Below are 25,789 nucleotides of genomic sequence, written 5' to 3' on the forward strand. Positions count from 1 at the left end.
GTGTGTGTGTGTGTGTGTGTGTGTGTGTGTGTGTGTGTGTGTGTGTGTGTGTGTGTGTGTGTGTGTGTAGACACCGTGGCAGCGGCTGGTTCGGAGGATGACGAGGTTCTTTACGACTCTGGACTCTTCAGCTTCCTGCTCCGCTCTGAGGGACACCTGTATCGACCTGGGCCACACCTTCAAACACACCTGCACCAACCAGGTACACACACCCCTTCAGACACACCTGTACCAACCAGGTACACACACACACACCCCTTCAGACACACCTGCACCAACCAGGTACACACACACACCCCTTCAGACACACCTGCACCAACCATTTTTACATTACACACACACACCCCTTCAGACACACCCGCACCAACCATTTTTACATTTCACACACACACACACACACACACACACACACACCTGCACCAACCATTTTTACATTACACACTCACACACACACACACACACCTGCACCAACCATTTTTACATTACACACACACACACACACACACACACACACACACACACACACACCCCTTCAGACACACCTGCACCAACCATTTTTACATTACACACACACACACACACACACACACACACACACACACACACACACACACACACACACACCCCTTCAGACACACCTGCACCAACCAGGTACACACACACCCCTTCAGACACACCTGCACCAACCAGGTAGACATACATGCACCAACCATTTTTACATTACACACACACCTTTTCAAATACACCTGCACCAAATACTAGTTTTGTCCGACTCGGCACAACTCTAAATTAAAACATTTTGTTGGTAGCATTGGTGCTCCCAATTCACAGAAGTTATGAGAACAATAAGAGTTCGGAGCACCAGAAGATATTTGAGGGATGCAGCCTATATTGAACAATAAGAGTTCGGAGCACCAGAAGATATGAGGGATGCAGCCTATATTGAACAATAAGAGTTCGGAGCACCAGAAGATATTTGAGGGATGCAGCCTATATTGAACAATAAGAGTTCGGAGCACCAGAAGATATTTGAGGGATGCAGCCTATATTGAACAATAAGAGTTCGGAGCACCAGAAGATATTTGAGGGATGCAGCCTATATTGATTATAGCTACCCTTCTGAAGCATCGGTTGTGTCCTAGAAATTAATATGTAACCCTGTAAAGACATTTTTTATAAACGCTAAAATGTTGGTTTATGAATGTAAAATGCGGCCCGCCAATGGAGATGCATCCAACTGCAATATAATGAAATGTAGAGCCGGTAATATGGGTTACAACTGCGAGTGAAGCATCATCAATCAAATCAAATGTTATTTGGTCACATACACATGGTTAGCAGATGTTAATGCGAGTGTAGCGAAATGCTTGCGCTTCTAGTTCCGACAGTACAGCAATATCTGACATGTAATCTAACAACTACCTAATGCACACAAACAAGTAAATGAATGGAATAACAATATAATGGATGAGCAATGACAGAGCAGCATAGGCAAGATGCAATAGATGGTATAAAGTATTTACATATGAGATGAGTAATACAAGATATGTAAACATTATTAAAGTGACTAGTGACTCCATTTGTTAAAGTGGCCAATGATTCGAGTCAGTATGTAGGCAGCAGCCTCTCTGTGTTAGCGATGGCTGTTTAACAGTCTGATGGCCTTGAGATAGAAGCTGTTTGCGCTGCCTTCACCATACTGTCTGTGTGGGTGGACCATTTCAGTTTGTCTGTGATGTGTACGCCGAGGAACTTAACTTTCCACCTTTTCCACTACTGACCCGTCGATGTGGATAGGTGGGCTGCTCCTTCTGCTGTTTCCTGAAGTCCACGATCATCTCCTTTGTTTTGTTGACGTTGAGTGAGATGTTGTTTTCCGGACACCACACGCCGAGGGCCCTCACCTCCTCCCTGTAGGCTGTCTCGTTGTTGTTGGTAATCAAGCCCACTGCTGTTGTCTGCAAACTTAATTGAGTTGGAGGCGTGCATGGCCGCGCAGTCGTGGGTGAACAGGGAGTACAGGAGAGGGCTGAGCACGCACCCCTGGGGGGCCCCAGTGTTGAGGATCAGCGGGGTGGAGATGTTGTTTCCTACCTTCACCACCTGGGGGCGGCCCGTCAGGAAGTCCAGGACCCAGTTGCGCAGGGCGTGGTTGAGACCCAGGGTCTCAAGCTTGATGATGAGCTTGGAGGGTACTATGGTGTTGAACGCTGAGCTGTAGCCAATGAACATCATTCTCACATAGGTGTTCCTTCTGTCCAGGTGTGAAAGGGAAGTGTGGAGTGCTATTGAGATTGCGTCATCCTTTGGATCTGTTGGGGCGGTATGCGAATTGGAGTGGGTGAAGGGTTTCCGGGATGATGGTGTTGATACGAGCCATGGCCAGCCTTTCAATGTACTTCTTGTCTTTCAACATGAGTGCTACGGGGCGGTAATCATGTAGGTAGGTTACCTTCATTTTATTCTCTTTCCGACAGATGAGATCTGAACCAGGGAAGACCTTGTCCTTGTAGACCAATTTGGGTTTCCAATCTCTCCAAAAGAATGTGGTGATCAATGGCGTCAAAAGCAGCACTATGGTCTAGGAGCACGAGGACAGACGCAGAGCCTCGGTCTGACGCCATTAGAAAGTAATTTACCAACTTCACGAGTGGTCTCAGTGCTATGGTAGAGGGGTCTCAGTGCTATGGTAGAGGGGTCTCAGTGCTATGGTAGAGGGGTCTCAGTGCTGTGGTAGAGGGGTCTCAGTGCTGTGGTAGAGGGGTCTCAGTGCTATGGTAGAGGGGTCTCAGTGCTATGGTAGAGGGGTCTCAGTACTGTGGTAGAGGGGTCTCAGTGCTATGGTCTCAGTGCTATGGTAGAGGGGTCTCAGTGCTGTGGTAGAGGGGTCTCAGTACTATGGTAGAGGGGTCTCAGTGCTGTGGTAGAGGGGTCTCAGTGCTATGGTCTCAGTGCTATGGTAGAGGGGTCTCAGTGCTATGGTAGAGGGGTCTCAGTACTATGGTAGAGGGGTCTCAGTGCTATGGTAGAGGGGTCTCAGTGCTATGGTCTCAGTACTATGGTAGAGGGGTCTCAGTGCTATGGTAGAGGGGTCTCAGTGCTATGGTAGAGGGGTCTCAGTGCTATGGTAGAGGGGTCTCAGTGTAGAGGTCTCAGTGCTATGGTAGAGGGGTCTCAGTACTATGGTAGAGGGGTCTCAGTGCTATGGTCTCAGTACTATGGTAGAGGGGTCTCAGTACTATGGTCTCAGTGCTATGGTAGAGGGGTCTCAGTGCTGTGGTAGAGGGGTCTCAGTACTATGGTAGAGAGGTCTCAGTACTATGGTAGAGGGGTCTCAGTGCTATGGTAGAGGGGTCTCAGTGCTATGGTAGAGAGGTCTCAGTACTATGGTAGAGGGGTCTCAGTGCTATGGTAGAGGGGTCTCAGTGCTATGGTCTCAGTGCTATGGTAGAGGGGTCTCAGTGCTATGGTAGAGGGGTCTCAGTGCTATGGTAGAGGGGTCTCAGTGCTATGGTAGAGGGGTCTCAGTGCTGTGGTAGAGGGGTCTCAGTGCTATGGTAGAGGGGTCTCAGTGCTGTGGTAGAGGGGTCTCAGTGCTATGGTAGAGGGGTCTCAGTGCTATGGTAGAGGGGTCTCAGTGCTGTGGTAGAGGGGTCTCAGTACTATGGTAGAGGGGTCTCAGTGCTATGGTAGAGGGGTCTCAGTGCTATGGTAGAGGGGTCTCAGTGCTATGGTAGAGGGGTCTCAGTGCTATGGTAGAGGGGTCTCAGTGCTATGGTAGAGGGGTCTCAGTGCTATGGTAGAGGGGTCTCAGTGCTATGGTAGAGGGGTCTCAGTGCTGTGGTAGAGGGGTCTCAGTGCTGTGGTAGAGGGGTCTCAGTGCTGTGATAGAGGGGTCTCAGTGCTATGGTAGAGGGGTCTCAGTGCTATGGTAGAGGGGTCTCAGTGCTATGGTAGAGGGGTCTCAGTGCTATGGTAGAGGGGTCTCAGTGCTATGGTAGAGGGGTCTCAGTGCTATGGTAGAGGGGTCTCAGTGCTGTGGTAGAGGGGTCTCAGTGCTATGGTAGAGGGGTCTCAGTGCTATGGTAGAGGGGTCTCAGTGCTGTGGTAGAGGGGTCTCAGTGCTGTGGTAGAGGGGTCTCAGTGCTATGGTAGAGGGGTCTCAGTGCTATGGTAGAGGGGTCTCAGTGCTATGGTAGAGGGGTCTCAGTGCTGTGGTAGAGGGGTCTCAGTGCTGTGGTAGAGGGGTCTCAGTGCTGTGATAGAGGGGTCTCAGTGCTGTGGTAGAGGGGTCTCAGTGCTGTGGTAGAGGGGTCTCAGTGCTGTGGTAGAGGGGTCTCAGTGCTGTGGTAGAGGGGTCTCAGTACTATGGTAGAGGGGTCTCAGTGCTATGGTAGAGGGGTCTCAGTGCTGTGGTAGAGGGGTCTCAGTGCTGTGGTAGAGGGGTCTCAGTACTATGGTAGAGGGGTCTCAGTGCTATGGTAGAGGGGTCTCAGTGCTATGGTAGAGGGGTCTCAGTGCTATGGTCTCAGTGCTATGGTAGAGGGGTCTCAGTGCTGTGGTAGAGGGGTCTCAGTGCTGTGGTAGAGGGGTCTCAGTGCTATGGTAGAGGGGTCTCAGTGCTATGGTAGAGGGGTCTCAGTACTATGGTAGAGGGGTCTCAGTGCTATGGTAGAGGGGTCTCAGTGCTATGGTAGAGGGGTCTCAGTGCTATGGTCTCAGTGCTGTGGTAGAGGGGTCTCAGTACTATGGTAGAGGGGTCTCAGTGCTATGGTAGAGGGGTCTCAGTGCTATGGTAGAGGGGTCTCAGTACTATGGTAGAGGGGTCTCAGTACTATGGTAGAGGGGTCTCAGTGCTATGGTAGAGGGGTCTCAGTGCTATGGTAGAGGGGTCTCAGTGCTGTGGTAGAGGGGTCTCAGTGCTGTGGTAGAGGGGTCTCAGTGCTGTGGTAGAGGGGTCTTAGTGCTGTGGTAGAGGGGTCTCAGTGCTGCGGTAGAGGGGTCTCAGTGCTATGGTAGAGGGGTCTCAGTGCTATGGTAGAGGGGTCTCAGTACTATGGTAGAGGGGTCTCAGTGCTATGGTAGAGGGGTCTCAGTGCTATGGTAGAGGGGTCTCAGTACTATGGTCTCAGTGCTATGGTAGAGGGGTCTCAGTACTATGGTCTCAGTGCTATGGTAGAGGGGTCTCAGTGCTGTGGTAGAGGGGTCTCAGTGCTGTGGTAGAGGGGTCTCAGTGCTATGGTAGAGGGGTCTCAGTGCTATGGTAGAGGGGTCTCAGTGCTATGGTAGAGGGGTCTCAGTGCTATGCTAGAGGGGTCTCAGTGCTATGGTAGAGGGGTCTCAGTGCTATGGTAGAGGGGTCTCAGTACTATGGTAGAGGGGTCTCAGTGCTATGGTAGAGGGGTCTCAGTGCTATGGTCTCAGTGCTATGGTAGAGGGGTCTCAGTGCTATGGTAGAGGGGTCTCAGTGCTATGGTAGAGGGGTCTCAGTGCTATGGTAGAGGGGTCTCAGTGCTATGGTAGAGGGGTCTCAGTGCTATGGTAGAGGGGTCTCAGGACTATGGTAGAGGGGTCTCAGTGCTATGGTCTCAGTGCTATGGTAGAGGGGTCTCAGTGCTATGGTAGAGGGGTCTCAGTGCTATGGTAGAGGGGTCTCAGTGCTGTGGTAGAGGGGTCTCAGTACTATGGTAGAGGGGTCTCAGTACTATGGTAGAGGGGTCTCAGTGCTATGGTAGAGGGGTCTCAGTGCTATGGTAGAGGGGTCTCAGTACTATGGTAGAGGGGTCTCAGTGCTATGGTAGAGGGGTCTCAGTGCTATGGTAGAGGGGTCTCAGTGCTGTGGTAGAGGGGTCTCAGTGCTATGGTAGAGGGGTCTCAGTGCTGTGGTAGAGGGGTCTCAGTGCTATGGTAGAGGGGTCTCAGTGCTATGGTAGAGGGGTCTCAGTACTATGGTAGAGGGGTCTCAGTGCTATGGTAGAGGGGTCTCAGTGCTATGGTAGAGGGGTCTCAGTACTATGGTAGAGGGGTCTCAGTGCTATGGTAGAGGGGTCTCAGTGCTATGGTAGAGGGGTCTCAGTACTATGGTCTCAGTGCTATGGTAGAGGGGTCTCAGTACTATGGTCTCAGTGCTATGGTAGAGGGGTCTCAGTGCTGTGGTAGAGGGGTCTCCAGTGCTGTGGTAGAGGGGTCTCAGTGCTATGGTAGAGGGGTCTCAGTGCTATGGTAGAGGGGTCTCAGTGCTATGGTAGAGGGGTCTCAGTGCTATGCTAGAGGGGTCTCAGTGCTATGGTAGAGGGGTCTCAGTACTATGGTAGAGGGGTCTCAGTGCTATGGTAGAGGGGTCTCAGTGCTATGGTCTCAGTGCTATGGTAGAGGGGTCTCAGTGCTGTGGTAGAGGGGTCTCAGTGCTATGGTAGAGGGGTCTCAGTGCTATGGTAGAGGGGTCTCAGTGCTATGGTAGAGGGGTCTCAGGACTATGGTAGAGGGGTCTCAGTGCTATGGTCTCAGTGCTATGGTAGAGGGGTCTCAGTGCTATGGTAGAGGGGTCTCAGGGCTATGGTAGAGGGGTCTCAGTGCTATGGTCTCAGTACTATGGTAGAGGGGTCTCAGTGCTATGGTAGAGGGGTCTCAGTGCTGTGGTAGAGGGGTCTCAGTGCTATGGTAGAGGGGTCTCAGTGCTGTGGTAGAGGGGTCTCAGTACTATGGTAGAGGGGTCTCAGTGCTATGCTAGAGGGGTCTCAGTGCTATGGTAGAGGGGTCTCGGTGCTATGGTAGAGGGGTCTCAGTGCTGTGGTAGAGGGGTCTCAGTGCTGTGGTAGAGGGGTCTCAGTGTGGGGTAGAGGGGTCTCAGTGCTGTGGTAGAGGGGTCTCAGTGCTGTGGTAGAGGGGTCTCAGTGCTATGGTAGAGGGGTCTCAGTGCTATGGTAGAGGGGTCTCAGTGCTATGGTCTCAGTGCTATGGTAGAGGGGTCTCAGTACTATGGTAGAGGGGTCTCAGTGCTGCGGTAGAGGGGTCTCAGTGCTATGGTAGAGGGGTCTCAGGACTATGGTAGAGGGGTCTCAGTGCTATGGTAGAGGGGTCTCAGTACTATGGTAGAGGGGTCTCAGTGCTATGGTAGAGGGGTCTCAGTGCTATGGTAGAGGGGTCTCAGTGCTATGGTAGAGGGGTCTCAGTGCTATGGTAGAGGGGTCTCAGTGCTATGGTAGACAGAGTGTCATCCTTTTCTTTCGACCAATCAATTAGTCTAAATGTTTAACCGTGATTTTCCTTATATAGACACACACCTAATGTGTTTGAAAATAAATCACTACATATGCACTGAGCTTGTCTGATGCTTTAAGCACACTGTTTTATTAAATAATTAAGACACAAATTACTCAAAGAGCCTGATGGTCACACTGGGTTAAAAAGAAAATGACAGCGAGTGTGATTGGCACACGTTGTCTCGCTCCCCCTACTGCAGCGAAAAGGCAGCGCGGCTGGTGATCGCAGCAGCCTCAGCGCGGCTAGTGTTCGCAGCAGCCTCAGCGCGGCTAGTGTTCGCAGCAGCCTCAGCGCGGCTAGTGTTCGCAGCAGCCTCAGCGCGGCTAGTGTTCGCAGCAGCCTCAGCGCGGCTAGTGTTTGTAGCAGCCTCAGCGCGGCTAGTGTTTGTAGCAGCCTCAGCGCGGCTAGTGTTTGTAGCAGCCTCAGCGCGGCTAGTGTTTGTAGCAGCCTCAGCGCGGCTAGTGTTTGTAGCAGCCTCAGCGCGGCTAGTGTTTGTAGCAGCCTCAGCGCGGCTAGTGTTTGTAGCAGCCTCAGCGCGGCTAGTGTTCGTAGCAGCCTCAGCGCGGCTGGTGTTCGTAGCAGCCTCAGCGCGGATGGTGTTCGCAGCAGCCTCAGCGCGGCTGGTGATCGCAGCAGCCTCAGCGCGGCTGGTGATCGCAGCAGCCTCAGCGCGGCTAGTGTTCGCAGCAGCCTCAGCGCGGCTAGTGTTCGCAGCAGCCTCAGCGCGGCTAGTGTTCGCAGCAGCCTCAGCGCGGCTAGTGTTCGCAGCAGCCTCAGCGCGGCTAGTGTTCGCAGCAGCCTCAGCGCGGCTAGTGTTCGTAGCAGCCTCAGCGCGGCTAGTGTTCGTAGCAGCCTCAGCGCGGCTAGTGTTTGTAGCAGCCTCAGCAGCCTCAGCGCGGCTAGTGTTTGTAGCAGCCTCAGCGCGGCTAGTGTTTGTAGCAGCCTCAGCGCGGCTAGTGTTCGTAGCAGCCTCAGCGCGGCTAGTGTTCGCAGCAGCCTCAGCGCGGCTAGTGTTCGCAGCAGCCTCAGCGCGGCTAGTGTTCGCAGCAGCCTCAGCGCGGCTGGTGTTCGCAGCAGCCTCAGCGCGGCTAGTGTTCGCAGCAGCCTCAGCGCGGCTAGTGTTCGCAGCAGCCTCAGCGCGGCTAGTGTTCGCAGCAGCCTCAGCCATTGAGTTTCTTACTGAGAAGTTCTGTTACCGAAATCCCTAATTTGTTTAGGAAAAACATTCCCTCTCCCCTCGCTCTCTTTATTGGAAACCTGTAAGAATCACATGCATGTGCCCAATAGGGCCTGACCTATAGCCTATCATGATCACATCAATAAATTGGTTATAACAAACTCCGAGCCCAGTAACATGTTACAGCAAAATGGATGTGGAGGACGCGAAAAAGAAACTTGAAACGGGCTAATGTTTACTGGTTGCTCAGGAGGGGAAGTCAGGTTAACCCAGGCCTCCAGCTCCATGGTGGTCAGGTTAACCCTAACCCAAAGGAGGGTATAGGAGCAGCTCCATGGTGGTTAGGTTAACCCTAACCCAAAGGAGGGTGTAGGAGCAGGCCTCCAGCTCCATGGTTTGGTTAACCCTAACCCAAAGGAGGGTGTAGGAGCAGCTCCATGGTGGTTAGGTACCCTAACCCGGAGGGTGTAGGCAGCTCCATGGTGGTTAGGTTAACCCTAACCCAAAGGAGGGTATAGGAGCAGGCCTCCAGCTCCATGGTGGTCAGGTTAACCCTAACCCAAAGGAGGGTGTAGGAGCAGCTCCATGGTGGTCAGGTTAACCCTAACCCAAAGGAGGGTGTAGGAGCAGGCCTCCAGCTCCATGGTGGTTAGGTTAACCCTAACCCAAAGGAGGGTGTAGGAGCAGCCTCCCTCCATGGTGGTTAGGTTAACCCTAACCCAAAGGAGGGTGTAGGAGCAGGCCTCCAGCTCCATGGTGGTTAGGTTAACCCTAACCCAAAGGAGGGTGTAGGAGCAGGCCTGCAGCTCCATGGTGGTTAGGTTAACCCTAACCCAAAGGAGGGTGTAGGAGCAGCTCCATGGTGGTTAGGTTAACCCTAACCCAAAGGAGGGTATAGGAGCAGGCCTGCAGCTCCATGGTGGTTAGGTTAACCCTAACCCAAAGGAGGGTGTAGGAGCAGGCCTCCAGCTCCATGGTGGTTAGGTTAACCCTAACCCAAAGGAGGGTGTAGGAGCAGCTCCATGGTGGTTAGGTTAACCCTAACCCAAAGGAGGGTGTAGGAGCAGCTCCATGGTGGTTAGGTTAACCCTAACCCAAAGGAGGGTGTAGGAGCAGCGCTCCATGGTGGTTAGGTTAACCCTAACCCAAAGGAGGGTGTAGGAGCAGGCCTCCAGCTCCATGGTGGTTAGGTTAACCCTAACCCAAAGGAGGGTGTAGGAGCAGCTCCATGGTGGTTAGGTTAACCCTAACCCAAAGGAGGGTATAGGAGCAGGCCTGCAGCTCCATGGTGGTTAGGTTAACCCTAACCCAAAGGAGGGTGTAGGAGCAGCTCCATGGTGGTTAGGTTAACCCTAACCCAAAGGAGGGTGTAGGAGCAGGCCTCCAGCTCCATGGTGGTTAGGTTAACCCTAACCCAAAGGAGGGTGTAGGAGCAGCCCTCCATGGTGGTTAGGTTAACCCTAACCCAAAGGAGGGTGTAGGAGCAGCTCCATGGTGGTTAGGTTAACCCTAACCCAAAGGAGGGTGTAGGAGCAGGCCTCCAGCTCCATGGTGGTTAGGTTAACCCTAACCCAAAGGAGGGTGTAGGAGCAGGCCTCCAGCTCCATGGTGGTTAGGTTAACCCTAACCCAAAGGAGGGTGTAGGAGCAGGCCTGCAGCTCCATGGTGGTTAGGTTAACCCTAACCCAAAGGAGGGTGTAGGAGCAGGCCTCCAGCTCCATGGTGGTTAGGTTAACCCTAACCCAAAGGAGGGTGTAGGAGCAGGCCTCCAGCTCCATGGTGGTTAGGTTAACCCTAACCCAAAGGAGGGTGTAGGAGCAGCTCCATGGTGGTTAGGTTAACCCTAACCCAAAGGAGGGTGTAGGAGCAGCTCCATGGTGGTTAGGTTAACCCTAACCCAAAGGAGGGTGTAGGAGCAGCTCCATGGTGGTTAGGTTAACCCTAACCCAAAGGAGGGTGTAGGAGCAGGCCTCCAGCTCCATGGTGGTTAGGTTAACCCTAACCCAAAGGAGGGTGTAGGAGCAGCTCCATGGTGGTTAGGTTAACCCTAACCCAAAGGAGGGTATAGGAGCAGGCCTCCAGCTCCATGGTGGTTAGGTTAACCCTAACCCAAAGGAGGGTGTAGGAGCAGGCTCCATGGTGGTTAGGTTAACCCTAACCCAAAGGAGGGTGTAGGAGCAGGCCTCCAGCTCCATGGTGGTTAGGTTAACCCTAACCCAAAGGAGGGTGTAGGAGCAGCCCTCCATGGTGGTTAGGTTAACCCTAACCCAAAGGAGGGTGTAGGAGCAGCTCCATGGTGGTTAGGTTAACCCTAACCCAAAGGAGGGTATAGGAGCAGGCCTCCAGCTCCATGGTGGTTAGGTTAACCCTAACCCAAAGGAGGGTGTAGGAGCAGCTCCATGGTGGTTAGGTTAACCCTAACCCAAAGGAGGGTGTAGGAGCAGCCTCAGCTCCATGGTGGTTAGGTTAACCCTAACCCAAAGGAGGGTGTAGGAGCAGCTCCATGGTGGTTAGGTTAACCCTAACCCAAAGGAGGGTGTAGGAGCAGCCCTCCATGGTGGTTAGGTTAACCCTAACCCAAAGGAGGGTGTAGGAGCAGGCCTCCAGCTCCATGGTGGTTAGGTTAACCCTAACCCAAAGGAGGGTGTAGGAGCAGGCCTCCAGCTCCATGGTGGTTAGGTTAACCCTAACCCAAAGGAGGGTGTAGGAGCAGCTCCATGGTGGTTAGGTTAACCCTAACCCAAAGGAGGGTGTAGGAGCAGGCTCCATGGTGGTTAGGTTAACCCTAACCCAAAGGAGGGTGTAGGAGCAGCTCCATGGTGGTTAGGTTAACCCTAACCCAAAGGAGGGTGTAGGAGCAGCTCCATGGTGGTTAGGTTAACCCTAACCCAAAGGAGGGTGTAGGAGCAGCTCCATGGTGGTCAGGTTAACCCTAACCCAAAGGAGGGTGTAGGAGCAGCTCCATGGTGGTTAGGTTAACCCTAACCCAAAGGAGGGTGTAGGAGCAGGCCTCCAGCTCCATGGTGGTTAGGTTAACCCTAACCCAAAGGAGGGTGTAGGAGCAGGCCTGCAGCTCCATGGTGGTTAGGTTAACCCTAACCCAAAGGAGGGTGTAGGAGCAGCTCCATGGTGGTTAGGTTAACCCTAACCCAAAGGAGGGTGTAGGAGCAGGCCTCCAGCTCCATGCTGGTTTTACAAGGCTGCTATAAGGAGATGAGGACACCGGAGGGTATAGGAGCAAGCGTTGTGAGTATTGTGTGCCACACAGTTGCTGTTTTAAAAAAAAAATATTGCAATCTAACAATTTAGAACAGGGTTAACAAGTGTACCAGAGTCTGTTTTAACGGAAAAAAGGAATATATAAAGCCTTTATTACAGCAGACTAAAAACGGTTGCATGCATTAGTGAATTGCGTTTTATTTATTGTTTAGCCTAATTGTTCAAAGCTCCCTTTGTTATTTAAACCAAAATGCTTGATTGCATTTCAAAGCATGAATGTCTCGTATGCGCTGTGATGGCATGAACGAATGAGTGATGGATAAAAGTAGCCTATATATTGAAATATAGGCCTAAGTAAGTTACGGTATTAAGACTAAACAGGATGCGCTCTTAGGCCTACAGCTCCATGGTGGTTATACAAGGATACTATACAGAGCCTACTAATGATAACGACATTACTGATTATTAAAATGATGATAATAAATGTAAATAACAATGAGGAGATCAGGAAAAAGGAAGTTGCATGAGCAAGCGCTGCGTGCATATGTGTGACAAACAGGTGGTGGTAGATTACGATATGTTTTTTGCCCGTGTCGAACAGTGTAAACACTAAATAAATAATACCAGGCTGTTTTAATGAAGAAGAATTAGCAAAGATTAAAAACAGCCGCATCTGTGAAATTGCTCTGTCCGACATTTTGCCGTTGCATGAGGTTTGATGCTCACGGAATCAGTGGCCCCCACAATGGATTAATTAGTCCACTGAAACAAGTGCAAATCAGATAAGTGTTTTGTGCCCCATGAATTATTTTGTATTTTTTTTATGCGACTGCTCGACTAAAGATATCTCGGTCGACCAACAGCCTATCGACCAAACAATTGGCCAGTTGATGAAATGGGGTCAGCCCTATGTTCAACATAGGAGGGCCAAAAACAGGAAGCAGCTCTTTCAGTAGTTTAGTTGGAATAGGGTCCAGTAGGCAGCTGCAAGGTTTAGAGGCCGTGACTATTTTCGTGAATGTGTCGAAATACAGGATAAAAAATCTTGAGCGTCACCATTGATTCTAGGTCCTGGCAGTTCTGTGCAGAATCAGGACAACTGAGTTTTGGAGAAATACGCAGATTCAAAGAGGAGTCTGTAATTTGCTTTCTAATGATCATGATCTTTTTGTCAAAGAAGTTCATGAATTCATCACTGCTGAAGTGAAGGCCATCCTCACTTGGGTAATGCTGCTTTTTAGTTAGCTTTGAGACTGTCAAAAATAAATGTTTTGGTTTGTTTTTATTCTCCTCAATCAGGTCTGAAAAGTAGGCTGATCGAGCAGCAGTGAGGGCAATCCAACATTGAACGCAAAGCTTTTTTGTTTTTTTAAATGTTATTTAATCTTTATTTAACTAGGCAAGTCGGTTAAGAACAAATTCTTATTTACAATGACAGCCTACCAAAAGGCCTCTTGCTGGGGCTGGGATTAAAAATACAGGACAAAACACACATCACGACAAGATAGACACCACAACACAACATAGAGGTCTGAGACCACAACAAAGCATGGCAGCACCACGACAACACAGCATGGCAGCACCACGACAACACAGCATGGCAGCACCACGACAACACAGCATGGCAGCACCACGACAACACAGCATGGCAGCAACACCACATGGTAGCAGCACAGAACATGGAACAAACATTATTGGGCTCAGACAACAGAACGAAGGGCAAGAAGGTAGAGACGACAATACATCACGCGAAGCAGCCACAGCGGTCAGTAAGAGTGTCCATGATTGAGTCTTTGAATGAAGAGATGGAGATAAAAGCATGTCCCTTAACTGACCTGACTTTTAGTTTTCCCGAGCATCTACCATAAAAAATGAAAACATAGTTCCTCGTGTTTGATATTCCTGCGCTCTCGCATGACTCTCCATTAAATAGGCAGAATAACTACCGAAATTATTCCAAATGTTGTGACAGTGATTTAAAGATGCATTATGCAGAAATCACTCCACCATTTTCTGGTTGCAAGTTCATATCCCACCAGTTATATGACATGTCGGCCATATTGGCCCCGCCCTAGTTCATATCCCACCAGTTATATGACATGTCGGCCATATTGGCCCCGCCCTAGTTCAGATCCCACCAGTTATATGACATGTTGGCTATGTGGCCCCGCCCTAGTTCATATCCCACCAGTTATATGACATGTCGGCCATGTGGCCCCGCCCTAGTTCATATCCCACCAGTTATATGACATGTCGGCCATATTGGCCCCGCCCTAGTTCATATCCCACCAGTTATATGACATGTTGGCCATATTGGCCCCGCCCTAGTTCATATCCCACCAGTTATATGACATGTCGGCCATATTGGCCCCGCCCTAGTTCATATCCCACCAGTTATATGACATGTCGGCCATGTGGCCCCGCCCTAGTTCATATCCCACCAGTTATATGACATGTCGGCCATGTGGCCCCGCCCTAGTTCATATCCCACCAGTTATATGACATGTCAGCCATATTGGCCCCGCCCTAGTTCATATCCCACCAGTTATATGACATGTCGGCCATGTGGCCCCGCCCTAGTTCATATCCCACCAGTTACATGACATGTCGGCCATATTGGCCCCGCCCTAGTTCAGATCCCACCAGTTATATGACGTGTCGGCCATGTGGCCCCGCCCTAGTTCAGATCCCACCAGTTATATGACGTGTCGGCCATGTGACCCCGCCCTAGTTCAGATCCCACCAGTTACATGTTATCTAACCAGGTGCACGCCCCTTTAACCCCTGTTGCATGTCTGTGTTTCCCAGGTAACCGTCAGTACTCTGGATAGACGGAACAATAAGTTGATATTTAAGGTTCATCTCATGGAGCTGGACGAGAGAGTTTTACTTGACTTCAGACTATCCAAGGTAGGAGATACGGACGTGTGTGTGTGTGTGTGTGTGTGTGTGTGTGTGTGTGTGTGTGTAATACAACTGTAAATGCACTCAGTTGACTATATCTGACTGTCTTTGCAGTATCCTGCATCACTTCATGGATACTGATAGGGTGTGTGTGTGTGTGTTACAGGGCGATGGTCTGGAGTTTAAGCGTCTCTTCCTGAAGATCAAACAGAAGCTAAGTGACATCATCAGCACCCAGAGAATACCACTTCCTGTCACATGATCAGATGCCATCTGCGTCATGGAACACACACACCAGAAGACATCAGGCGGCGTGTTTTACCATCCTCATGCGTACCGGAAATCCACCAAAAGTCCCCACCAGGATAGTAAAACAAGGAAAAATCTCCTTCGCGGGTACATTTCCCAGGTCCCCATGAGGATAGACCATTTTAAGCTAAGGGAAAAGGATTTTGAATGAAATACATTTCAGGTCCCCACAAGGATAGTAACACACATGGTGTGTGTAGTTGCAGTAGCTGGGACCATAAACAGAAAATGATCCTCACCGACCATATTGATCACTTATCACAGGCATTTTGCTGAAATTATTTATGATCAGTAGCCTTTACTAGAGAAATGTCAAGTTTTGAAATGAAGTGTGCTAATATGGGTGATTGTCAACGGGCCAATATAACTACAGCCATCACACTAGTAGTTTCAAGGTGCACAATGTTATAAACACATCTGTACTTTATTATTATCACATCAATTCAGGAAATGTCTCTCGGTGTAGGTCTCTGTCTCTCTCGTGTTGGTGTGTAACCCTTATTGTGTATCAAATAAAATAAGTTGTGATAAAGTACAGTTCTTATTTCAACCTGGAAGGCAGAACAGACAGAAGGTGCTTAGGCTGCATTCACACCATCTCTTATATTGGTAAATACCAGCACATGACTTGGAAAAATCCACTTGCACGCCCTTCCAACTGATAATTACTAGTGGGAAACTCGTCTATCATCTCTGAGCCTCGACTTCTCCCACATGCTGAACTCTGACATCACATACTAAGGAAATTACCTTGATAACAGCATTTTTGGAAGTTAAATGCAACAGCAAAACATTATTTATGAAAAACAATCTATTAGTATGGTATTTGAACACTAATGTTTTTGAGCATGATAGCTGTACTTTCAATACAAATTGTATTTGCCGAGTTTCCCACTTGTTATGAACGCAGCATTATCCAGTATGTATGGATGTGTGTGTGATCTTCAGCCCGTTGCCATGACGGTGATGGTGACGGTGACAGGGTCGTTGTCCTCAGCGGGTAGAGGAGGGGAGACGGGGGAGGCAGAGAGGGGGGAGGCAGCCCTAGGAGAGGACATGGACGGACCTAGAGAAGAGAAGATTAATTTATCATCATAGAACTGATTGGATTTATTAACATGTTAAAGATCCAGTATATAACTTTTTGGGTGACGTGACCCAAATTAACATAGAAATGTGAGTTATAGATCTGTCGTTCTCATTGTAAGCAAGTCTAAGAAGAGGTAGATCTGTTCTTTGTGCTCTATATGCTTCCTTTTCTTAAATTTGGTTTTGTCTTAGTTTGTGTTTGATACACCAGCTTCAAACATTATTTTAGGTTATTGAAAATATATTTCACAGTTTGGGTATACAATGATATGCTCTGGATTAGAGCATCTGCTAAATGACTACAATGTAAATATTCTACACTTGTTTTGTTTTGTCTCAAACTGAAATTAGACAAACAGAATTGTGGCAACCAATCACGGAGCGATTGCTACATATTACTACTTTAATGACATGGGCCTGGGGGGAGATTACATCTCATTATGTTAATGAGACATTAGGGTACCTGGGCTAGGGGAGGGGCAATGTTCTGTAGCTCCTCCCTCTCCGTCAACTCCTCCCATCACCTCATCATCAGGCAGGTTGATGTTCTCCCTGGACCGGCTGTGCTGCCTACACACGCACACATTATACACACATCATATACATGTATATATATATACATACAAACACACATACACTTATTATATATACATTTTATATATATATATATATATATACACACACACACACGCACACATATATATACACATTATACACACATTATACACACACATATATATATACACAAACACATACTATATACACATGATACCCACATTATATATAAACTATAAAATCCAAATAACTTCCCAGATCTTCATTGTAAAGGGTTTAAACACTGTTTCCCATGCTTGTTCAATGAACCATAAACAATTAATGAACATGCACCTGTGGAACGGTCGTTAAGACACTAACAGCTTACAGACGGTAGGCAATTAAGGTCACAGTTATGAAAACTTAGGACACTAAAGAGGCCTTTCTACTGACTGAAAAACACCAGAAGAAAGATGCCCAGGGTCCCTGCTCATCTGTGTGAACGTGCCTTAGGCATGCTGCAAGGAGGCATGAGGACTGCAGATGTGGCCAGGGCAATAAATTGCAACGTCCGTACTGTGAGACGCCTAAGACAGTGCTACAGGGAGACAGGACGGACAGCTGATCGTCCTCGCAGTGTCGGATCTCGTGTAACAACACCTGCACACCTGCAGGACAGGTACAGGATGGCAACAACAACTGCCCGAGTTACACCAGGAACGCACAATCACTCCATCAGTGCTCAGACTCTCCGCAATAGGCTGAGAGAGGCTGGACTGAGGGTTTGTAGGCCTGTTGTGAGACAGGTCCTCACCAGACATCACCGGCAACAACATCGCCTATGGGCACAAACCCACCGTCGCTAGACCAGACAGGACTGGCAAAAAGTGTTCTTCACTGACGAGTCGCGGTTTTGTCTCACCAGGGGTGATGGTTGGATTCGTGTTTATCGTCGAAGTAATGAGCGTTACACCGAGGCCTGTACTCTGGAGCGGGATCGATTTGGAGGTGGAGGGTCCGTCATGGTCTGGGGCGGTGTGTCACAGCATCATCGGACTGAGCTTGTTGTCATTGCAGGTAATCTCAACGCTGTGCGTTACAGGGAAGATATCCTCCTCCCTCATGTGGTACCCTTCCTGCAGGCTCATCCTGACATGACCCTCCAGCATGACAATGCCACCAGCCATACTGCTCGTTCTGTGCGTGATTTCCTGCAAGACAGGAATGTCAGTGTTCTGCCATGGCCAGCGAAGAGCCCGGATCTCAATCCCATTAAGCCCGTCTGGGACCTGTTGGATCGGAGGGTGAGGGCTAGGGCCATTCCTCCCAGAAATGTTTTGGAACTTGCAGGTGCCTTGGTGGAAGACTGGGGTAACATCTCACAGCAAGAACTGGCAAATCTGGTGCAGTCCATGAGGAGGAGATGCACTGCAGTACTTAATGCAGCTGGTGGCCACACCAGATACTGACTGTTACTTTTGATTTTGACTGCGTTGTCTTGGCTGTGTGCTTAGGGTCTTTATCCTGTTGGAAGGTGAACCTTCGCTCCACTCTGGAGCAGGTTTTCATCAAGGAACTCTCTGTACTTTGCTCCGTTTATCTTTCCCTTGATCCTGACTAGTCTCTTAGTCCCTGCTGCTGAAAAACATCCCCATAGCATGATGCTGCCACCACCATGCTTCACAGTAGGGCCAGGTTTTCTCCAGACGCGACGCTTGGCATTCAGGCCAAAGAGCTTAATATTGGTTTAATCAGACCACATGTTTCTCATGGTCTGAGAGTCCTTCAGGTGCCTTTTGGCAAACTCCAAGCGGGCTGTCAGGTGCTTTTTACTGAGGAGTGGCTTCTGTCTGGCCACTCTACCATAAAGAGGCCTGATTGGTGGAGTGCTGCAGAGATGGTTATCCTTCTGGAAGGTTTTCCCATCTCCACAGAGGAACTCTGGAACTCTGTCAGAAAGACTAACAGGTTCTTGGTCTCCTCCCTGACCAATGCCCTTCTCCCCAAATAGTTTGGTCGGGCATTCAGCTCAAAGAAGAGTGTTGGTGGTTCCAAACTTCTTCTTCTTATACACACACACATATTATATACACATTATATATATATATATATATATATATATATATATATATATATATATATATATATATATATACAGGTGAAGTTGGAAGTTTACATACACCTTAGCCAAATACATTTGAACTCCGTTTTTTGCAATTCCTGACATTTAATCCTAGTGAAAATTCCCTGTCTTAGGTCAGTTAGGATCACCACTTTATTTAAGAATGTGAAATGTCAGAATAATAGTAGAGAGAATGAATCACATTCCCAGTGGGTCAGAAGTTTACATACACTCAATTAGTATTTGGTAGCATTGCCTTTAAATTGTTTAACTTTGGGTAGCGTTTCGGGTAGCCTTCCACAAGCTTCCCAGAATAAGTTGGGTGAATTTTGGCCCATTCCTCCTGACAGAGCTGGTGTAACTGAGTCAGGTTTGTAGGCCTCTTTGCTCGCACACACTTTTTCAGTTCTGCCCACAAATGTTCTATGGGATTGAGTTCAGGGCTTTGTGATGGCCACTCTAATACCTTCACTTTGTTGTCCTTAAGCCATTTTGCCACAACTTTGGAAGTATGCTTGGGGTCATTGTTCATTTGGAAGACCCATTTGCGACCGAGCTTTAACTTCCTGACTGATGTCTTGAGATGTTGCTTCAATATATCCACATAATTTTCCTTTCTCAGGTCTCCATCTATTTTGTGAAGTGCACCAGACCCTCCTGCAGCAAAGCACCCCCACAACATGATTCTGCCACCCCCGTGCTTCACGGTTGGGATGGTGTTCTTCAGCTTGCAAGCATCCCCCTTTTTCCTCCAAACATAACGATGGTCATTATGGCCAAACAGTTCTATTTTTGTTTCATCAGACCAGAGGACATTTCTCCAAAAAGTACGAGCTTTGTCCCCATGTGCAGTTGCAAACCGTAGTCTGGCTTTTTTTATGGCGGTTTTGGAGCAGTGGCTTCTTCCTTGCTGAGTGGCCTTTCAGGTTATGTCGATATAGGACTCGTTTTACTGTGGATATTGATACTTTTGTATACTTTTGTTTCCTCCAGCATCTTCACAAGGTCCTTTGCTGTTGTTCTGGGATTGATTTGCACTTTTCACACCAAAGTACGTAATCTCTAGGAGACAGAACGCGTCTCCTTCCTGACCGGTATGACGGCTGCGTGGTCCCATGGTGTTTATACTTGCGTACTATTGTTTGTACAGATGAACGTGGTACCTTCAGGTGTTGGGAAATTGCTCCCAAGGATGAACCAAACTTGTGGAAGTCTACAATTTTTTTTTCTGAGGTCTTGGCTGATTTATTTTGATTTTACCATGATGTCAAGCAAAGAGGCACTGAATTTGAAGGTAGGCCTTGAAATACACCCACAGGTACACCTCCAATTGACTCAAATGATGTCAATTAGCCTATCAGAAGCTTCTAAAGCCATGGCATCATTTTCTGGAATTTTCCAAGCTGTTTAAAGGCACAGTCAACTTAGTGTATGTAAACTTCTGACCCACTGGAATTGTGATACAGTGAATTATAAGTAAAATAATCTGTCTGTAAACAATTGTTGGAAAAATGACTTGTGTCATGCACAAAGTAGATGTCCTAACCGACTTGCCAAAACTATAGTTTGTTAACAAGAAATTTGTGGAGTGGTTGAAAAACGAGTTTTAATGACTCCAACCTAAGTGTATGTAAACCTCCGACTTCAACTGTATATATACACACACATAATATATACACGATACCCACATTATATATATATATCCCGTGTTACATACACACATTCTACATACGCATATTTTACACATGGCCTGTATGACTCCATACTCACATTCCAAACAGCATGTCATGGAGTCCTGTTTAGAGACAGGAGAGTTAAGGTCACATTAAACTGTTGTTGTTTCCTGATAACTCCTGGTCAGGGTCAAACTGGACAGTTTTATCTCAATCTCTTCATTCAAAGACTCAATCATGGAAACTCCTGAACTGTGTCAGCATGCTAGTCAGGGTCATAATGCATTTGTATTTATTATGGATCCCCATTAGCTGGCAAGGCAGCAGCTACTCTTCCTGGGGTCCAGCAAAACATTATAATACATTCACAAATTTCACTACACAATGTGTGTCCCTGGGGTCAGGGTCATCATGCTAGTTAGGGTCAGGGTCAGCATGCTAGTTAGGGTCAGGGTCATTATGCTAACTGGATGGTTAGAGTTTCCATTAACTGGATGGTTAGGGTTAGAGTTTCCATTAACTGGATGGTTAGGGTTAGAGTTTACATTAACTGGATGGTTAGAGTTTACATTAACTGGATGGTTAGAGTTAGAGTTTACATTAACTGGATGGTTAGGGTTAGAGTTTACATTAACTGGATGGTTAGAGTTAGAGTTTCCATTAACTGGATGGTTAGAGTTTACATTAACTGGATGGTTAGGGTTAGAGTTTCCATTAACTGGATGGTTAGGGTTAGAGATTACGTTAATTGGATGGTTAGAGTTTACATTAACTGGATGATTAGAGTTTACATTAACTGGATGGTTAGAGTTTACATTAACTGGATGGTTAGGGTTAGAGTTTACATTAACTGGATGGTTATGGTTAGAGTTTACATTAACTGGATGGTTAGAGTTTACATTAACTGGATGGTTAGGGTTAGAGTTTCCATTAACTGGATGGTTAGAGTTTCCATTAACTGGATGGTTAGAGTTTCCATTAACTGGATGGTTAGGGTTAGAGTTTACATTAACTGGATGGTTAGAGTTTACATTAACTGGATGGTTAGGGTTAGAGTTTACATTAACTGGATGGTTATGGTTAGAGTTTACATTAACTGGATGGTTAGAGTTTACATTAACTGGATGGTTAGAGTTTCCATTAACTGGATGGTTAGAGTTTACATTAACTGGATGGTTAGGGTTAGAGTTTACATTAACTGGATGGTTAGAGTTTATATTAACTGGATGGTTAGGGTTAGAGTTTACATTAACTGGATGGTTAGAGTTAGAGTTTACATTAACTGGATGGTTAGGGTTAGAGTTTACATTAACTGGATGGTTAGGGTTAGAGATTACGTTAATTGGATGGTTAGGATTAGAGATTACGTTAATTGGATGGTTAGGGTTAGAGTTTCCTTGGGTCCTGCAACATTAAGGCAGTTATATGCAATTAAAAATGTTACATTACATTTCAAAACACTTTTCACAACACATTAAGTGTTGACTCCCAGATATCTACAATACAAAATCCATGTTTACGTGTGTGTTTCTGTGTGTGTGTGTCTCTTCACAGTTCCGCTGTTCCATAAGGTGTATTTTTATCTGATAAATCTGATTCTACTGATGTACAGTTACCTAATGTGGAAAAGAGTTCCATGTAGCCATGGGCTTTACATAGTACTGTGTGCCCACCATAGTCTGTTCTTGAGTGTTGCAGTGATTTCCCTCGCTGTAGTAGCTGGCGTGTATAGTGTTGAGTCATCCGCATACATAGACACTCTTTACTCAAAGCCAGTGGCATGTCATTTGTAAAGATTGAAAAATGTAAGGGGCCTAGACAGCTACCCTGGGGAATTCCTGATTCTACCTGGATTATGTTGGAGAGGCTTCCATTAAAGAACACCCTCTGTGTTCTGTTAGACAGGTAACTCTTTATCCACATCATAGCAGGGGGTGTAAAGCTATATCACACGTTTGTCCAGCAGCAGATTATGATCGATAATATCAAAAGCCACACTGAAGTCTAACAAAACAGCCCCCACAATCTTTTCATCATCAATTTCTCTCAGCCAATCATCAGTCATTTGTGTAAGTTTACTAAGGGTTGGTTTACAGGCTGATTGGTTGGCTATTTGAGCCAGTAAAGGGGTCTTTACTATTCGTGGGTAGCGGAATGACTTTAGCTTCCCTCCAGACCTCAGGGAACATACTTTCTAGTAGGCTTAGATTGAAGATATGGCAAATATTATCCTCAGTAATTTTCCATCCAAGTTGTCAGACCCCGGTGGCTTGTCATTGTTGATAGACAACATTAATTTGTTCACTTCATGGATTTCAAAATAATAATTCTTGTCTTTCATAATTTGATCAGATATACTTGGATGTGTAGCGTCACCGTTTGTTGCTGGCATGTCATGTCTAAATTTGCTAATCTTTACAATGAAATTGGCATTATCAATTATCAATTATCAGTGGGTATTGTGATGAATGAACCACCTGATTCAATGAATGATGTATCTGAGTTTGTGTATAGTGTGTGTGTGTGTGTGTAGTGCGTGCGTGCGTATGTAATGTGTGTGTGTGTGTGTGTGTAGTGCGTGAGTATGTAATGTGTGTGTGTGTATAGTGCGTGAGTATGTAATGTGTGTGTGTGTGTGTAGTGCGTGAGTATGTAATGTGTGTGTGTGTGTGTGTGGTGCGTGCGTATGTAATGTGTGTGTGTGTGTGTGTGTGTGTGTGTGTAGTGTGTGCGTATGTAATGTGTGTGTGTGTGTGTGTGTGTGTAGTGTGTGAGTATGTAATGTGTGTGTGTGTAGGTGTGTGTAGTGCGTGAGTATGTAATGTGTGTGTGTGTGTGTAGTGCGTGAGTATGTAATGTGTGTGTGTGTGTAGTGCGTGAGTATGTAATGTGTGTGTGTGTGTGTGTGTGTGTGTGTGTGTGTGTGTAGTGCGTGAGTATGTAATGTGTGTGTGTGTGTGTAGTGCGTGCGTATGTAATGTGTGTGTGTGTGTGTAATGCGTGAGTATGTATTGTGTGTGTGTGTGTGTGTGTAGGTGTGTGTAGTGCGTGCGTATGTAATGTGTGTATGTGTAGTGCGTGATTATGTAATGTGTGTGTGTGTGTGTGAGTATGTAATGTGTGTGTGTGTGTGTGTGTGTGAGTATGTAATGTGTGTGTGTGTGTGTGAGTATGTAATGTGTGTAGTGCGTGAGTATGTAATGTGTGTGTGTGTGTGTGTGTGTGTGTGTGTGTGTGTGTGTGTGTGTGTGTGTGTGTGTGTGTGTGTGTGTGTAGTGCGTGTGTGTGTGTGTAGTGCGTGTGTGTGTGTGTGTAATGTGTGTGTGTGTGTGTGTGTGTGTGTGTGTGTGTGTGTGTGTGTGTGTGTGTGTGTGTGTGTGTGTGTGTGTATGTAATGTGTGTGTAGGTGTGTGTGTGTAGTGAGTATGTAATGTGTGTGTGTGTGTGTGTGTGTGTGTGTGTGTGTGTGTGTGTGTGTGTGTGTGTGTGTGTGTGTGTGTGTAGTGAGTGCGTATGTAATGTGTGTGTGTAGGTGTGTGTGTGTAGTGAGTATGTAATGTGTGTGTGTGTGTGTGTGTGTGTGTGTGTGTGTGTGTGTGAGTATGTAATGTGTGTGTGTGTAGGTGTGTGTGTGTGTGTGTGTGTGTGTGTGTGTGTGTGTGTGTGTGTGTGTGTGTGTGTGTGTGTGTGTGTGTGTGTGTGTAGTGAGTGCGTATGTAATGTGTGTGTGTGTGTGTGTGTGTGTGTAGTGAGTGCGTATGTAATGTGTGTGTGTGTGTGTGTGTGTGTGTGTGTGTGTGTGTGTGTGTGTGTGTGTGTGTGTGTGTGTGTGTGTGTTTAGTGAGTGCGTATGTAATGTGTGTGTGTGTGTGTGTGTGTGTGTGTGTGTGTGTGTGTGTGTGTGTGTGTGTGTATGTAATGTGTGTGTGTGTGTGTGTGTGTGTGTGTGTGTGTGTGTGTGTGTGTGTGTGTGTGTGTGTGTGTGTGTGTGTGTGTGTGTGTGTGTATGTAATGTGTGTGTGTGTGTGTGTGTGTGTGTAAGTGTGTGTACGTACGGGGGTTGTTGTTGCGGTTGCGGATTATGTACATGAACAGCAGAATGGTTGCTATGGCAGCGATGAGCATCCCTCCAATGGCAGCTCCAATCACAGCAGGGTACGCACTGAAGGGAGGGTCCGCTGCAAAATACACACACACACACACACACACACACACACACACACACACACACACACACACACACACACACACACACACACACACACACACACAGTCAGAAATGTATACCTTCTACCATTTACAGCGAGCCTGACATTGACAGATTCCGATTGAGCCGACATCTGCAGCTTTTACGTTAATGTGATATTCGCAAACATTGGGGAAAATGCCCTTAAAATCTGCATTGTCAGCTGTATAGTGACCTGCACAATAGCACAGCTAGGGTTGAATCCCGGCCTTTGCTAACTAGCTATGTTTTGAGGAACAATGTGTGATATATTGTCAACAATCGGTTGTGGTGCACGATGCCCGTACAGTACACACAAACTAACTCGCTCATGTCGGCACGTTAGTGAATCAGTGATGCTTTGATAACATGAACACCCAGAACTCATCTCTAACAGAATAGGCCGAGCTAACAGGTTCAGAACTAATCTCTAACAGAATAGACAGAGTTAACAGAATATAACTCATCTCTAACAGAATAGACAGAGCTAACAGGTCCAGAAGTAATCTCTAACAGAATATAACTAATCTCTAACAGAATAGACAAAGTTAACAGGTACAGAGCTAATCCCTAACAGAATAGACAGAGCTAACAGGTTCAGAACTAATCTCTAGCAGGTTCAGAACTAATCTAACAGAATAGGCCGAGCTAACAGGTTCAGAACTAATCCCTTGACTTTTTGGCACTGACAGTGACATGGGTCACCCCAGAGAATCAAATCCAAGTTTATTTGTCACGTGCGCTGAATACAACAGGTGTAGACCTTACAGTGAAATGCTTACTTACAGGCTCTAACCAATAGTGCAAAAAAGATATTAAGTAAAGAAATAAATCAACAGTAAAAAGACAGGCTATATACAGTAGTGAGGCTATAAAAATAGCGAGGCTACATACAGACACCGGTTAGTCAGGCTGATTGATGTAGTATGTACATGTAGATATGGTTAAAGTGACTATGCATATATGATGAACAGAGAGTAGCAGTAGCGTAAAAGAGGGGGTGGTGGGTGGGACACAATGCAGATAGCCCGGTTAGCCAATGTGCGGGAGCACTGGTTGGTCGGCCCAATTGAGATAGTATGTACATGAATGGATAGTTAAAGTGACTATGCATATATGATAAACAGAGAATAGCAGCAGCGTAAAAAGAGGGGTTGGGGGGGGGGGGGGCCATGCCAAATCTTTTCAGTCTCCCGAGGGGGAATAGACTTTGTCGTGCTCTCTTCACGACTGTCTTGGTGTACTTGGACCATGTTAGTTTGTTGGTGATGTGG

At 47.3% G+C, this 25,789-nt stretch overlaps 1 protein-coding gene and 1 long non-coding RNA gene across 3 annotated transcripts in view; one reads left to right on the forward strand and one right to left on the reverse strand.

Annotated features, from left to right (window-relative positions):
- The window catches only part of chek1 (checkpoint kinase 1), a 44,488-nt gene extending 29,084 nt beyond the window's left edge, over window positions 1-15,404 (forward strand). For both annotated transcript variants that reach the window (XM_014129921.2, XM_045690328.1), the window contains exons 11-13: window positions 71-202; window positions 14,468-14,569; window positions 14,730-15,404. In XM_014129921.2, the coding sequence (XP_013985396.1) occupies window positions 71-202; window positions 14,468-14,569; window positions 14,730-14,825 (330 nt within the window). In that variant the 3' untranslated portion in view covers window positions 14,826-15,404. The remainder of the gene's footprint in view (window positions 1-70; window positions 203-14,467; window positions 14,570-14,729) is intronic.
- Window positions 15,405-15,458: 54 nt separating this feature from the next.
- On the reverse strand, window positions 15,459-24,458 carry LOC123725219 (uncharacterized). Its single transcript, XR_006757745.1, has 3 exons — window positions 24,346-24,458; window positions 20,388-20,412; window positions 15,459-16,531 (listed from the first exon to the last, which is right to left on the reverse strand). It is a non-coding gene; the product is annotated as an uncharacterized lncRNA (long non-coding RNA).
- Window positions 24,459-25,789: the final 1,331 nt, after the last annotated feature.

This window comes from Salmo salar, chromosome ssa11 (assembly GCF_905237065.1).
Source record: "Salmo salar chromosome ssa11, Ssal_v3.1, whole genome shotgun sequence".
Lineage (NCBI taxonomy): Eukaryota > Metazoa > Chordata > Actinopteri > Salmoniformes > Salmonidae > Salmo > Salmo salar.